Source organism: Sorex araneus, chromosome 3 (assembly GCF_027595985.1).
Source record: "Sorex araneus isolate mSorAra2 chromosome 3, mSorAra2.pri, whole genome shotgun sequence".
NCBI lineage: Eukaryota > Metazoa > Chordata > Mammalia > Eulipotyphla > Soricidae > Sorex > Sorex araneus.
The window spans coordinates 66355123-66371712 of record NC_073304.1 but is presented as its reverse complement, the minus strand read 5'-3'; the positions used below and the strand labels follow the sequence as shown (position 1 = coordinate 66371712).

Here is a 16590-nt window from a genome sequence, read left to right as displayed (position 1 = left end):
CTTACCTCTATACTATCACTCTGGCCCCAATATTCTATTATCTGGGGAGGCATTATTCTTGAAGTCCGGTCATACCTTTTTTATTTTTTTTTGGTTTTTGGGTCACACCCGGCAATGCACAGAGGTTACTCCTGGCTCTGCACACAGGAATTACTCCTGGCGGTGCTGGGGGGGCGGGGACCATATGGGATGCTGGGAATCGAACCCGGGTCTGCCGCATGCAAGGCAGACGCCCTCCCAGCTGTGTTATCACTCCAGTTATTAACCTGCTTTTTTTCTCCAGCTCTTCACAGAATTCCCTTCTTCCAGCTGTTCCACTTCTGTGCCCACTGCCCAGTCATCTTAACAAAAGTAAACTAAGTGTGTAAAAAAAAAAAAAAAAAAGAAAACGAAAATTGTATGCTAAATATTATGCTGGGGGCGGGGGCAGAGCGATGGTGGGTAGGGCATTTGCCTTGCACAGAGCTGACCTAACATCCCATATGGTCACCTGAGCACCACCAGAAATAATTCCCAAATGCAGAACCAGGAGTAACCCCTGAACATTGCTAAGTGTGACCCAAAAAGCAACCCCTCCCAACCCTCCCAATGGAAAAATTCTAGACCAAGTCAAGTATCTTATTGAATGGTAACAATATCTTATAACTCTGAAATTTCCTTAATGTGAACTTAGATAATGTTTAATTTAGATAAAGTACATATCATTTTGGATGAGATGGTGTTAAATGGCTGCATTGTGGAAACTAATCGGGCAAGAATTCTTGCTCCTCTACTGATTCTTGATAAGATGTCAGAAAGTTGAAAATCAAAGGCTCTACCAAACAGTGACCTACAGGAGGAAGATGAAACACCATGGAATACTTCTTATGTCTTAGCCCAGAAGAATCCGGAGGATCACATACTGCAAAATAAGAGTATCTGTCTGAAGACAAGTTAAATGGTGTTCTTCCCAATTCCTAAATGAAAAATAAAACTATTTTCAAGTATGATGTCCAAAGAAAAATTTTCTCCAAACTCAGATTGTGTTTTCTAACCCTAAGTTTTTTTCCCCCTGCTTTTTTTAGTTTTTGAAGTAAAACAGATTTTATTTGGAGGATCTTTGAAGGGAGTAGGAAGAGAAAGTGGGAAAGAGTGAACAGTAAGAGACGGAGTACCGCGCTCAAGAGAAAACATGGGCTTCTCCAAGGGTGGAGATTGCCCCAACACACACCCCAGCATTAGATAGGAAAGCATAAAAGTACACATCTCAGGAGGGGGAGATGCGGGCAATGCGGGAGCACACCGCATGTGCTCGGGCACACAGGCACAAGCAGTACATGGGCTCAGACAGCGTATGTGCTCCCCTGCTTGTTTATACTTTATTGAGTTTTGAGGCATTTTGGAGGACTCTGTTTTCCTTTGTGGATTTAAGTTCAAGAGAAGTGGCCTGAATAAGAACATAAATGTGTAGTTCTGTCACACACAATAAAAATTTAAAAACTGACTTCAACATATATGGCACTTTTAACAGTATTTTCTAAATGATACATTTTCCCTTACAAAGTAGAAGCTTTACTGTCTTATATATTTAAAATTGCAGAATTCTGAGTATTACTTGCAACTTTGAAATGCCTAATGTCACTCTGTGAGCACTGAGCAGTTATAAGGCTATCATAATTAACTCTAGAGAATAATTTAAAATATTTATAGTTAATTTACATTTCATTTTTAATTTTTTCTATTAAAAATTAAGTAGAAAAGTCAGGGTTCACACATATGTCGGAGGTACTAATGGAACCAGGGTTTTATGACACTATTATTTTGTTTGGGGCTATTCCCATCAGTACTCAAGACTTACCCCTGACTCAAAGGTCATTTCTAGTAGGGCTTGTGGGACCATATGGGGGGCCCAAGGACTAAACCTAAGCCCACTGCAAACAAGGCAGGAGTCCCCTGCATATCTCTCCAGCCCCTAAAATGTTTCTATATACTTCTCAGTCACATAAAACAGAACTGTTCTAGGCACTGAAGAAAAATAGACAGTTCTTCAAATACTGGCACATTCTGCATTCATATAGAATTCCAAGAGTTCATTCATCTACCACATTATGTGGTCTTAAAAAAAAAAGACTAAAGTGGACATTATATGAACATCAACAGTTCATTTGATACTATATGTACTCTCTAGTTCTTTATCCTTTCTAAAAATATACTTAACACAGTTCAAACTCTACATCTATAAAGACCCAGACGATCACTGGAATCAAAATTTAAGTTGCTCTGAATTAATTCAGGAGGGCAGGAGAAACACTTGTGACTTATTGAACAGTGAGTGATTTGTATATACAAATTATAGATGCATCCTTGCAGTGGGTAGCCTGGGTCCAGGGAAAGCCCAGCCTTGATCAAAGTACTTTGGAGGTCTTTATGAGACAGTTCAGTAGGGAAACACTGTCCTAGTTGGTAGGCACTTAATCAGTAGCACATTCAGGTAACTGCTAAAACTGGTACACCAGAAGTAACAAGGGAGTGAATAAAATTAATATTGGGGTCACACCAAAATAGCACTGGAATAACATCTTGGCACAGATTTTAATACCTTTAGAGAATAACCAAAAAAAAAAAATACTAGGTAGAAACTATAGGGGAGAAATATTCGAAACCTATTGTATTAAGCAGATCTTATGGTTTCATGGAACATTTGACTCATACAAGTGAACTATAATGTGACTGTTCTCCAGTTATACCATCTCACTTCAGGATTACTATTCAAGTAGTTGCAGTCTCAGATTGGTCAGCTTTACCTTGTCCTTGATCTTTCCTCCTACAGGAAAATTCCTGACACTTCAAGAAGTTACTGGTATTTTTCTTTTTATAACACTCATCAATTTTACCTGTTGAGGCATAACTGCTAGACCATGATTTGGTAAACTGTTTCTGGCCATATAGGAAATTAGTTTGGGCTTGTGGGCTAATAGTATTGTCTTTGCTGTAGTAATTATTAAGTTTTAATCACTGTAGAACCAAAACAGCTATAGGTAACATCAACGAATGAACATGGCTGATGCTAGTAAAAATTTTTGGATACTGAAATCTGAATTCCATATAATTTCACATCATGAAGTTTTTTAAAAATCACTTGAAAAATTTACAGTATGTTTTCTTATGGTTCATAAAATGGGGAGACCATAGTCATAGGTTCATAAAATGAGTCTGTTGACCTCAGAGCTAGTCTAGTCTGGGTGAAAAGTTGTCTAGTGCTGCCTACATTAGACTTTAATTCTAACACTACTGTAGAGTTTTAGTTATGCACTTGTGAATCTGAGACATTCACCACCGACATCGTATTAAAGCGTAGTATTTAAATACATTTTGAAATACTGATGCTACACTAAATTTTTATTCTCAAAGAGAACTGAGTAAGATAAACTGTTTCAATGCTGCCTCAGCATAATCACAATGTTCTCATGCAGAGAATAAAAATAGTGTTCAAATACTCAAGTGAAAGACAATCTTTTTTAACATACTAAGGGTATATACCCTTAAACAGGAAAATAATGGGCAATTTCAACAATGCTTTTCATCACTAAAAAAACTATTTGGGTAAATCAGGCCTTGTAATATGTAACATTTCTTTCATCTGTATACACAGATGTGAACAAATAGAAACATGGAAAATGGGAGTAGAGTGCCTTCTTCAAGTAGCACAAAATTCAAAAATCATTCTTGGAATTCAGGCCTAAACACCCTTGCAGATAAAAGGTTAAGTAGCAGATGATGTTAAAAAGGCTAACAGAAATAATATGGCCATTTTACCTGAAAAATTTTTAAATGAAAACAGCATTTGATCACAAACATGCAAACATATATTTTCCTAGTATTATTATATATGTATAATAAGCACATTTACTATAGAAAAATAATTTCTTCATGTTGTAATTACAAAACACCAAGTCTCAATAACTCAAAATGAAGATTGTCTGGTTAAGCTATTAGGCTTAATAGTTGCAGTAAAAGTCACATGACACAGTTTTGTACGCTGCAAACATTTTAATGATTATTGTTGAGCATACATTTTGGAAATTTTTTACTTCAAACTGCAACAAGTTAAATAAATGTTTATAATATACAAAGAAAATACAACCAAAAGTAAAACTTGCTTTAAGTGTGCCTTGCACCTAGACCAGTGTTCCCCTCCCCCCGATATATCTTTATTTTTGAGCTGCACATACACACTTAAGAATTTGATCTTTATAGTATGGCATTTAGGAAATAAAAATATACTCCCACCTCAAAGAAATAAAAAGGTTGTGCATGATTATATTCCAAACAAAAGAGAACACTAGAATACTCTGATAGTGCAGGCATCAATAAAAAGGAAAAGAAAAAGCTTGAGATGCTCATTAACTATGTTTTAAGGAAGTAGGATTTTTTGACCAAGTAGCTTAAAAGCCAGCAAAACAGGGATCAGTGATGGCAACTGTAGTGTATGAAGTATGAAATGACAAACTTTACACAAATGCACTGTTAGAAATTTACCAGTGAACACTGAAGATCTGAGAAGCTGCTCTTTGGAACAGTCAAGTAGGACCACCTTATTCCAGTCACATAAGCCCTTGTAGCAACACATAGTGTTCTGTGCTATATACTTGCTGGCTGGGTAGTTAAAGGGTTTTGTTTTGTCATTAGCAGCTAACAAACTTACTCCACATGTTCTTAAAGCCTTAATGGTGGAAAAAAAGGCAGGTGTCATTAGCGTGGAGAATCATGTACTTCTCTGCACACAAACACAAGAGGCTTCACTAGTATTTAAAAGTCTCTGATGTCTCTCTCATTGCACGTCAAAACTCAATTGAGATGAAACCCTTTCTCCATCGTAGCAGCTAAAAGGCGCTCTCTCATTATCTCCTCAGAAGAATACTCAGGCAACTTGAGATAATGCACACACGTATTCACTGACGGGTAGCTGGCATCAGTGGCGTCAACCTACACGGAAAAATGAATATATGAAAGACGTATTTCCTTCCACTCCGAAACAAGCAAGTTCCCCATCAGCTAAAGAGTCTGTACCTTGCGTACAACCGTGAGCCTGGGGTGTAGGTTGGCCAGTCCACCTGGGGGCAGAGTTGAGCAACCAGTGGTAAACTGCAGGAATGCTTTCCTTTCATCTGAGGACATGCCACACAAAACCCTCACGAACCTCAGGAAACCAGGGCTAAAAGAAGAAACACAATTACTCTGATTCAAAATCTGATTTTTTTTTGGTTTTAGGGCAATAAGTGATGGTGCTTTAGGCTGAGTCTTATTCAGAGATCACTCCTGCTACGGTACAGGAGATAGAAATTAGTTTGGCCACATGACAGCTAACGCCTTCCCACATAATACTGCTACAGTCCCCGGAATATCTGATTTTAATGAAAACGACAATCACAACTTTAGAAGTTAGTACTAATTAAAATAAGCCAACAACCATATGACAGAAAAACAACTACTGGGTAATCAGGAAATGAGCTGATACAGCTATTAAAAAAAAATCCTCTAAAGATGACTTTGTACTTATAAATGGCAATAACTAAAGTAGTAATGGATATAGAGACAAAGTACTAGGGATATAGGGGCTGGGTAGATAGCTTAATGGGCCGAGCACATGCCTTGTGTGTAGGAACCCCAAGTTTAGACAACGAAACAACAGTAGAAGTGACCCCCAAGCACAACTGGGTGTTGGCGAAACCTCTCCTCCCCTGAACCCCAAGAGTTCTTAAGAGAACCTACTATTGAGCTGGGGATATAAGCAATTTAATTATCTAAAAAATATCAACACATACCTGTCACGAGTATAACCCAACTTGGGTTCAGTATAATTGATAATATCCTCTGCTGCCCATGATGGTGACTGATTTCCACAAAGAATCATCTGGACTTCTTCATGGCTGAAGGAACTTAATTTCTCCATTGGAAAAACTTTATTGAACCCATCTATATTATATACAAAGAAAAAAAATTAAATTTAGTTTCTAAAGTTATTAATTTCAAGGAAAAATACCCAATAGCAATTAGACAGAAAATGAGTAAAATATTCACATAAAAGCCTGAAATTAAAACTTTGCTAGGCTTTTGTTTGTTTTGGGTGGGAGTTGACATACCCAAAGCTGTGCAGGGGCTACTCCTGGCCTTGTGTTCTGGGGGTCACTCTTTGAATTGCTCAGGGGCACCCATATTGGTGGCAGCAATCAAACCACGGTTAGTTACATGTAAACTAAGCACCTTAAACCCCTTTGCTATATCCAGCCCGCTGCTAGGATGTTTTGGGGGGATGTGCAAAGTGGTTGGGCAACACCTTACAGTGCTTAGAGGACCATATGTATCTGGGATTGAATCAGGGTTAGTCGTGTGCAACGCAAGTGTCTTACCCACTTTTCCATTTCTCTGGCCCCAGCAGGCTAGAGTCTTTTTTGGTACATAATCTCTGTCTAATATCACAAATGTGATCAGAGAGCATACTCAATTACTATCATTAGTAGCCCAAATCTAACAATTACCCAATCATCTTTCTGTGTTGTCTGGACAAGGTAGCCAAAACTTTGTCCTCTCTCAAAAATATTGAGTGACAGTGTAATAGGCTTTGCCCGCACCTCCACCTGAAGAACTTACATGACTTAGTAATTCTGACTTTGAAAACATACAGTCCCTAAGAACCGCCAGAAGCAACTCCCAAGCACAGAGTAAAAATAGCCCCTGTGTACCACCACAGGTGGCCCCAAGAGAAAAACAAAAAATTACCTCTAAAAGCTTCCATCTGTTTCTGAATACCCGTATGCATACAAAAGTCAAACATTAAATCCACATATTCTTCTGCATTATCCATTGTTATCATCTGCAAAAAAATTGGCAACAAACTTACTGCTAAGAATTCAAGAGTCCCTGGAATACAACTAGACTCATTAAGAGGGCATTTCTAAACTTAAGCAACTATATTAAAAGCTAAATTTTTACCTCATCTTCACCACTTGGTTTAAGATCCACTGCTGTAAAACCATATATTCTTGAGGAAGGGCAAAACTGGAAATTTAAACTAGGAAGACAGAAAAATAATTAGATCAACATTCAATTGCTTTCAGTGATAGATTTTATTATACCACTGTCAAAACCATAAAACTGACCCTCCACAAGATTACTGTTATTAACATTTTTGTTTCTGGTGCCACACCTGGCAGTGCTAAGGTTGATTCCGAACTATGCGCTCAGGAGGCGCTCAAACTCGTGCAGGGCTTGGGAAATCATAGGAGGTTTGGGTCACACCCAGTGATGCACAGGGGTTACTCCTGGCTCTTCACTCAGGAATTACTCCTGGCAGTGCTTGGGGAACCATATGGGATGCTGAGATTTGAACCCGGGTTGGCCGTGTGCAAGGCAAACGCCCTACCCGCTGTGCTATCGCTCCAGCCCCCCCAGTGCTTTTGTGGATGCAAGGTACACCAAGCAATGTATTCCTGGCTCTGCACTCAGGAATCACTCCTGGTGGGCTCAAGGGACCGTATGGGATGCCAGCGATCGAAACTAAAACCAGGCTGGCTATATGCTGTACTGTCTCTCTGGCTCACCAGCTCAATTTTGTAAAAACAAAATTCCATGAACAAGATTAAATGTTAATACAATCCTTTTTGCACAAAAACTATTAGGCCAACTGTTACTAAACCTGACTTTGTGAAGATTGTATGATAATGTCACCATTCCATATTTTACTTCTGCCTTAAATATACACATTAAATTAATGAATAATTATTCACATACTGTGTTGCTTCCCCATCAAACCTTGATATAGAGCAATTCATCGAACAAATTCTTAACACTATTAACAGAAGGGAGGGAAGAAGTGGGTGAAGGATGTTAAACTAGCCTTGCAGTCAACATGAGATTAGTCTGAAACATCAAGTTATGTATATTTGTTTGCATATATATACATAACAAGTACATGCACACAACACAAACTAATGGAATTTCTAAGAGTCTGCAGTGCCTGAATTAATCAATGCAATCGTTGGGGATAAGGCTTACATACAAACAGCTTTAAGTGTTACCAAGTGAGCTACACTCACTGATTAGCTAATAAATTTGTCAAAATATTTCTGATTTTGAATTTTTCTTTTTTGGTGCTAGGGATTAAAAACAGGCCTCGGACACATGAGATATGTGTTCTGCCAATTGGCTACATCCCCAGACCCCAGATTTCAATATACTCTTATCACATTTAATAAGCCACATGTCATCTCTGGTCCCACTTGGAAAGTTATTCATAATAACAAAGCAAAGATTTAAAAATCAATATTCACCATTTCTCTGTGTGTGTGTGTGTGAGAGAGAGAGAGAGAGAGGGAGAGAGGGAGAGAGAGAGAGAGGAAGCACTACATTTCACAGTGCTCAGGGCTTATTTCTCTCAGTGTGTGTGTGTGTGTGTGTGTGTGTGTGTGTGTGTGTAAGCACTACATTTCACAGTGCTCAGGGCTTACTCAGGTATCACTCCAGGAAGGAGCTCAGGGTGCTAGGAATCGAATCCAAGTAGACAGCATGCAAGGCAAACTTCCTATATACCATATTAGCCCCAGTAATCAATATTCCTTAGATCCCATTATTATTCTTTATATACTATATGCTCAGATATTGAAAATTAGTGAGACAAAGAAGCAGAGTTTATCCATAAATGGATGGGAAAGTTGAAGAATGTACATATGAAGCTTACCCTAAATCCTCTATGCTAAGTGGAGGCCCAGAACCTGATGGGTTCTTCAACACGAGTTCCTGTAATTTCGTGTTCTTCTCATCTTCAGAAAGTCCTTTGTTGCTTAAAATCTGTCGCCTCTTGATAGCAAGGTCTTTAATTTCTTTTAAAAATCTGGCTCTATGTGGGTTTACGAGTTCAAAGTCTTCCCAAGTTAAAATTCCGTTAAACCAAGCAGGAGGCTTTGGTTTGGGAGGATCTAGAATAAACTCTGATTTTGAATCCTCTTCAAAGCTTCCTACTGAGAGTGAATCATGCCCTTCTTCTGTAGACGCTTCAGACTGACTCTCAGTACAGTGTAAGTCTCTATCACCTCGTGATTCATAGATCAATTTGCTCATGTTGCTTTTAATGTCACCCATACACATAAGTTTAAAGAAAGGTTTAGAAATAGGTAAATCCACAAGTCTATTGTCTTGAATGCATTTGGCCAAGAAAATTCCAAGGAAATGAAAGAGTTTTGTGATCCTTTCAAGCTCATCACTATCTTGTGGAAACGGTGCCGTGAACAGTCCACATGATCTCTGTACATAATATCCAGGAGGCTTCAATCCACCTCCAAGATCCACCTGTATTTTTTAAGAGGGAGAGATGAAAATAGAGTTAAACAAAAGATACACAGATATTAATAAACACTCCCATCGATTTATCAAGCTTAGAATTTTTATTTACATACTTCATTAAATAGTTTTCAGTGACTAAATTTTATCCTTTAGAAATATTTTTAAATATCAGATTATTCAAAAGTCTGAATATCTAATTTATGTTCTGAAGAGAATAACAATTTCTAAAAGGAGAATTGCATCACATTACAAACTGGGAAATATATCTTACATGGCGAGATTCATCATCTGGAAAATTATCATCACAAAGCCAAGCACCCAAGTCAGTTCTTTGGAATTCTGCTGCCACTAGAGCATAAAACTCTAAAGTGGGTCCCAAGCCAGTTCCTTCTTCTCCTAAAAATTCAACCTGAAATATGAACAAATGTATTTACTGGGGAAAAAGCAGTTTAAAGTATTTTAATTTAAATACTTAATTTTATTTAAATTAATTAAAGTATTTTAATATAAATACTTAATTTAAAATACTCTTGCTAAAATTTGTCTTATTCAATTGTGCAAAACCCTTTATGTAGCAGCAACATAAACAACAGAGAAGTCGTATTCCTTTTTCTAGCAAGAGAATTTCTAGTGTAGTCTTACTGCTATCTAAATACTATGGGTTACACATGAATTTGTTTCTGACAATAAACCTGAAAACTTTTATTGTAGGTTTGCTCTGCACTCGGGAATTACTCTTGAAGGCTCAGGGAACCACATGAGATGGTGGGGATTGAACCTGGGTCAGCTGTGTACAGGCAAGTGCCTTGTCTACCATACCACTGCTCCAGACCCTTATCTGGTTTTTTTTTCTTAAAAAAAAAAAATTTGTTGTATACAGTTGCTTGTTTGCAAATTCTTGGGGCAAGACAGAGAGACAGTAGAGGGGTTCAGGTGCTTGCCTTTGCATGTGACAGATCTCCCTTGATCCCTGGCTAAGCCCCACTCTGAGTGAGCACAGAGCCAGGAGCAAATCCTGAGCACCACCATATATAGCACAACCCTCCCTTGCCCTGCCAAACAAAAACAAAAACCCAACTCTGGCAACATGTTTTTTATCTTTTAAACCAAAGGTGTATGTTATACAGTTAATTATGCAGGGACCTCCCCAACACCACCAGATATATATCCAATGGCCTCCGCTGGTTATTATATTAATATATATGTGGGGACCACACCCAACCTTTGTTGGGGGCCAAGAAGTGCCAGGGATAAAACCCAGAGCCTAAATAATGCAAGACAAGTGCTCTATCTCGAGGCCTATCCCAAAGTTTTAGGGAAACACTCTGAAGGGCTTTACTGATTCTCTTCAGATTGGTGGTCGGCAACCACCGGCCCACAGGTGTAGAAAGGTTGAAAAACACTGGCTTACTGCCCTGGTTATAACTGCTGACACATAGACCAGTATGCAGGACAGGGGCTGGCATAAAAAAGTCGAAAAACAGTACTCTATGTTTTCCAAAAATGGCCTGAAACAGCTCACAAGAATGTAAGAGCAAAGTTTAAAAATGAATAATGATTGAAGATAATCTCAATTATAAGAATATGGGTAGAAACAATAAGAGGAAGAAAATGGTTAGTAGTAAGTCTTTCTGCCTACTTCTAAGAGATATATCAGTATTTATGTTGCTTACTATGTGACCCTAAAGGCAAATAAAACAGGGGGCAGGGAGACAGCATAGGTTAGGGTGTATGCAAGGTATGCATTCAAGCCCCGTTTAATCCTGGTACCACTGGGCTACCGAGCATCAATGAGCATTAGACAGGGGGCTCCTGAACACCACTGAGGTGACCCTGATGGTTTCTGACACCACAGTCCAAATGGCAACCTATCCTAGGATTAGCCTGCCTACCATTTGGCTGAGTATTATCAGGGATGGTCCCTAAAGGCACGTAAATACAGCTTGGAAGGCCCCACCACCAACTGATTCACACTTATAAGGAAAGAATTTCCCACCTGTGTAAGAAACTGTGTAACTGTCTCTTATACAATAACATGTGTATAGGATATAATCAACACGTCCACAAAAACATATCTATAAACAGTCATGTGCAGTAGCATGCCTTAGTACAAATCAATGCTATAATACCAAGCACAATTTTAATTAAAAAACAAACAAAAAAACCAGTAAAAATCAGTGGTTTTTTTTTTTTAACTCCAAGAATGCAGGTACCTAATACACAGATAAATAGAAAGGTAAAATTTAAAGTTTCAAAAAGAATATCCTCCCCCAATCCGTGAGCACCACTATTTGGGTCAAGCTTTATTAAGAAATGGATAGTATCCTTCAGATAGACCAAACCCTTTTCTACCTTGAGAAAAGATTATCTCTGCAGCTTATTAAGTTATGAGGTCCTGACCTGAGGAGGTGAGCTGGCATCCTTTTATGAAAGATAAAGGCCTTTGCAAGAAGGGCAGAGAAATTTCTCACTAGTATCAATGCAGTTTTATGCAAATGAGGATATAGGCTGAGAGTTGATTGGTTTCCCTGACATTTCAGCACACTAAAAAGTCTAATATTAGAGTACCTCAAGAACTGATTTCCGATCTGCATGTATTTGCATGACATTCTCAGCCCACTCCATCAGTGATTCACCACGTGGAACTTTTACTCTTTCATGCTTGAGACGACCAACTCGAAACTCTCCAGGATCATCTCGCCTTACACTACTTGTGGTTCTTGTTCTTTCCACAGTGGCTTCACGTCGGTTTTGTAGCCACACTATTGCTCTGAAATAGAAGAAAGTATCTATGCAGTCACAAGAAAACAACTGAATATACTATTAAACTAGCTCTTTTTTTTTTGCTTTTTGTGTCACACCCGGTGATGCACAGGGGTTGCTCCTGGCTCTGCACTCAGGAACTACTCCTGGCAGTGTTCAGAGGACCATGTGGGATGCTGGGAATTGAACCCGGGTCTGCTGCGTGCAAAGCAAACAGCCAACCCACTGTGCTATCGCTTCAGCCCCTAAACTAGCATTTTAATTCAAAGATTTAAGACTATTTAGGGGCCAAGGATTCAGTGGTTAAGAAAACATGTCTAACATTCCTGAGGCCCAGAGTTGTTGTGTCGCTAGCACTGTATGCCCTCCATCCCCCAGCATGGTCAGTGGTTGCAATACAAAATAGGAGGGTACAATAATTAGAAGTGCCCCTGGGATCATGTGGTACTGGGGATCAATTGTGCAACTGGAAGTAAACGTTTAGATTTGTAGTTTTGGGGCCAGAGCTATAGTACAGCGTGAAGGATGCTTTGCCTTGCAGCCAGGTTTGATCCCCCAGTATCCTATATGATCTCCCAAGCACCACCAGGAGTGATTCCTGAGCGTAGGGCCCAGGAACAACCTCTGACCATCGCTGGGTATGGCCCAACACCCCCTGCACCACGGAAGAAATAAACTTGCAAACTCTAAGGAAATATACTCCCATCAGTCTTGATACATAAAAGCATAGCTACATATTCTGAGCTTATATAACACAAATGTATCTTTATATATATATAAATACACACATATATACAGTCTAGAGATTAAAATAAAGGTTCTATTTTTCCTACCTTGATGCACCAAATGCTGTACATGTGAAATAAAGCTGTCTTGTTTCAAATGGTATGAGAAAAGGACACTTGCTGGTTAACTGTTCACACCAATCTGGCAAAGCCCCACTTGCCAGTGCCAGTGGTTCCTGCAAATCACAGTAACATTGTTGTAAGACAATTATTTGGATAAAAAAAAAAAGAAAAATGTCAGTTCTTAAGTGAAAGTAAAGAAATGAATGCAAAGAGATCATTGGTCCAAATCAGCAAACCTGAGGGAAGAAAAGATCATGAGAGGAAGAAAAGAAAGGACAGGGAATAATTCCAACTATCTGATTCTATTACCTCAATCTGCTGCAAAATTTTTGTTGTGATTTTTTTGCTAGTGAATTCATCTGGTGGAAAGGTAAACTGAAGCTGTTCATCACCTTCTGTAAAAATAACAAAATAAATAAAAATATAAACTGACTTACTTTAAAAAATATCATAAAAATGAAATAAGATTTCTTACTGACCTTCTTGGGATATTCTTGAGTAAGGGTCACTTGCTACTATATACAGAATACGTAGAAGCTGAAGGACATCTTCTACGCCACAAGAATTCTGTCCATTGCCTGCTTTGGCCTGAGGTTGTTCTTTTGTCAAATTAAGAATATCACTACTTTGAAGAGTAGATATGGCTCCCTGGTTTAACCCAGATTTTGTCCCATGCTCACAAAAATCCTGTGGATAAAATGTGCAAACCTGCATCAATCACATTTTCAAGAAAAACAATACATTGTTCTATTAAAATTACTTTTACAACACTAGTGTAAAAATGGTACCCAAACTACAATAAAAACCTAAAAAACGTATCTGTCTAGGAGGAAGGTTGGGGGTGAGAGGGAACCTGGGGTCACTGGCAGAGAGACTGGAGTTGAGAACACTGTTGCCTGATACTCTACTGTTTGTCACATGTTTAAATAAAAATAAAACTTATTAAAATGTTTTTAATTTTTCAAATAATCTTCTTTTAAAAGCAATTATCATTAAAATGGAAAATCAATGTGTTCTAAAATTAAATTTACCAAAATAAAATCCCCAAACATAATAACTACTATATTCTACAGATTTGGAATTACAGTCAGTTCCAATTCACAAAGCATATATTTGAAATCTTTAGCACTGGCATATTAATGATGATTAACTTAATTTTTTAATTTTTTTAGTTTGTCCCAATGAACTTTAATTCTGGAAGAATCTTTAAAAGCTGTCATCCCCCCCAAAAGCACAAAGCCATTCCCAATCAAAATATTATTCTGATGCCAAAATATACCTTATATGCAGCTATGAGCTGAGAACAATTTCTGTTTTTCCTAATACTTTTATTAGTGCCAGTTAATTTCCAGTGGCGCAGGAAAGCGGCGTCTGCATTCTTCTGCAGGTAGGTTATCAAGTCATTCTTTGGTAATTCATCAGTGCCAAGGTACTGTTCCACATGCTCAATAGACCAACAACCCTACAACAGGAAAAACCAAATGTTGGCCTTTCCTTACTATAAAATTTACTTCACATGCACTACATGAGGTTGCTTTAGTTAGGACCATGCATTTAACCTAAAGAATCCCATGATATTTTTTTTCTTCAAATGTTTAACTGAAAGCGTTAGTTTTAACCAGTTTTTTAAAAAAGAAAACAAAGTAGCCATAAAACAGATCTTCTAAAAAAAAAAAAAACCTTACCATTTTTCCACTTTCCTTTTCTTTGTCAGAATCCTTCATTTCTCTGTACATGATTCTAGATATAAAAATATTATTCAAGTTAATTCATAAAATCATTTAGGGTTATTTTCATAGGATTCTTTAAAAATATATTTATGAGATCATTGGCCATATTAACAGCAAACACTAACTCGGAGAATTTATAAGAAAAATATTCTTACATATGAGGGAAAACAGAATATCACTGTTCACTGTATCACTGTTGCCCCATTGCTCATCGATTTGCTCGAGCGAGCGCCAATAACGTCTCCATTTGTCCCTGTCACGTTCAGGTTCAGGGGAATGAAGCCTACTATTGTTACCCTTTTTGGCATATTGAATACACCAGGGGTAGCTTGCCAGGCACTAACTCAGAGAGAATTTATAAGAAAAATAGTTATATATGAGGGAAAATAGAATAAAGAACTGTATTTCTGAAAAAGGAATGATCCTATATTCCAAATTATTGAGTTGCAATGCTTCTACAGTATACTTCCTAAGAAAATATTTACTTAAGTGTTAAGTTAAAATCTCTTACGTGTATGTTGGCTCCCAAATACGCCTAAGTTTGTCTGATTTCACAGTGCCGTTACAAGACAACTGAAGCAATTTCTGTACATAGTAAAAGATGGTTGATCTGAAATTAGTTAGAGGTAATTCAACTTCACGAGTTGTTCCAAGACCTGTTACTTTCAAAGTGAGGGATAAACGAGGCGATGGAGTGCATTCAACTTCTTCCAAGAGCTCTGAATGAGGTGTTCCTAAAATTGTAGAACACACGCAAAATAATGAATTATAACAAATAGTTCAGAAAGAGACTGTATTAGGATACAGGGTTACATGAAATCCACATTCTTCTGTGATATATTAGCTAAAGATGTCGATTACTGGGGCCAGATGAAACTACTGTGGGTAAGGCAATTGCCTTGCACTCAGCCAACCCAGGTTCAATCCCTGGCATCACATATAGTGCCCTGAGCACTGCCAGGAGTGATTCCTGAGTGCAGAGGCAGGAGTAAGCCTTGTGTATGCTAGGTGTGGCTCGAAAACAAAAAATATAAATAAAAATTTAAAAATTATGATCTCAACTCCGTAACTCTCTCCTGGATTCAACATAGTTTGTTTTCAGCTTTTCAACTTGTGAATACTTGTACCTATCAGGTACAAGTTTGAGAACCAGCACTGCCAAAAATGAAGATGACAGAATGCTAAAATAGGGTTATTTTTGTATAATGACATGAACTCCATTTTTATTAGGAAAAACATGCTAATTATAGAGACATTTTCATAAAAGAGAAAGCAGAAATTAGTTCTTCTATATCCATATAAAACCACATATTCTGGTGAATAGCCTGTCAACCTTACAATGAGTAAGTAGATTGTAAACATATACAAATACACACAATTACGTCATGATTTATCTAAGGGTATATTCTAGTTATTAGCTCAGGAATCTTTTTCTCATAACATGATAAGGAATCATTTTATCTATTAAATGACATCCCATTGTACCTTAATTGAACTACATACTACTGGACATTAAAGGTAATTTTTTATTTCTTTGTTTGTATGTCTAGTGCTGGGAATGTAATCCAAATCACAAATGCAGGGCATTAGCTCTACTGTTGAGTCACAATCCCTAACCCAATTTCAAATTTTCTGACAATATATGTAATACATTGTAGTCATCAGTACATACAAAAGCAGTGCTAATATTCCTTTAGACTTCTAACATATACTCTATCAAAAAATATGAAATATTCTTCCAAAGAGCACAACAGAAAATCTTTACTATTTTAACTAAGCATAGATTGTACTTTTTGAAGAAAAGTGGAACATTTTTATACAAACTATAGCTATCCTCACCACCGAAATTTTTAGCACAAAGCATACTCACTTCCATATATAACATAAGTAAACTTCTTTTTCTTTTTGTTAGTACTGAGGACCAAACCCAG

General features: G+C 37.7%; 2 protein-coding genes across 10 annotated transcripts in view; one reads left to right on the top strand and one right to left on the bottom strand.

The window, feature by feature from the left end:
* The window catches only part of AP4S1 (adaptor related protein complex 4 subunit sigma 1), a 52461-nt gene extending 50872 nt beyond the window's left edge, over positions 1-1589 (top strand). Inside the window, exon 6 of the mRNA XM_055130536.1 lies at positions 674-1589. Coding sequence (XP_054986511.1) covers positions 674-802 — 129 coding nt within the window. The 3' untranslated portion in view covers positions 803-1589. The remainder of the gene's footprint in view (positions 1-673) is intronic.
* Positions 1590-4009: 2420 nt separating this feature from the next.
* HECTD1 (HECT domain E3 ubiquitin protein ligase 1) overlaps positions 4010-16590 on the bottom strand; it is a 98237-nt gene continuing 85656 nt past the window's right edge. For all 9 annotated transcript variants that reach the window (XM_055130521.1, XM_055130524.1, XM_055130525.1 and 6 more), the window contains 14 exons: positions 15171-15393; positions 14615-14669; positions 14209-14391; positions 13409-13616; positions 13239-13324; positions 12915-13042; positions 11887-12088; positions 9590-9727; positions 8717-9324; positions 6973-7051; positions 6760-6853; positions 5805-5955; positions 5050-5194; positions 4010-4965 (listed from right to left, as the gene is read on the bottom strand). In XM_055130521.1, coding sequence (XP_054986496.1) covers positions 4828-4965; positions 5050-5194; positions 5805-5955; positions 6760-6853; positions 6973-7051; positions 8717-9324; positions 9590-9727; positions 11887-12088; positions 12915-13042; positions 13239-13324; positions 13409-13616; positions 14209-14391; positions 14615-14669; positions 15171-15393 — 2438 coding nt within the window. In that variant the 3' untranslated portion in view covers positions 4010-4827. The remainder of the gene's footprint in view (positions 4966-5049; positions 5195-5804; positions 5956-6759; positions 6854-6972; positions 7052-8716; positions 9325-9589; positions 9728-11886; positions 12089-12914; positions 13043-13238; positions 13325-13408; positions 13617-14208; positions 14392-14614; positions 14670-15170; positions 15394-16590) is intronic.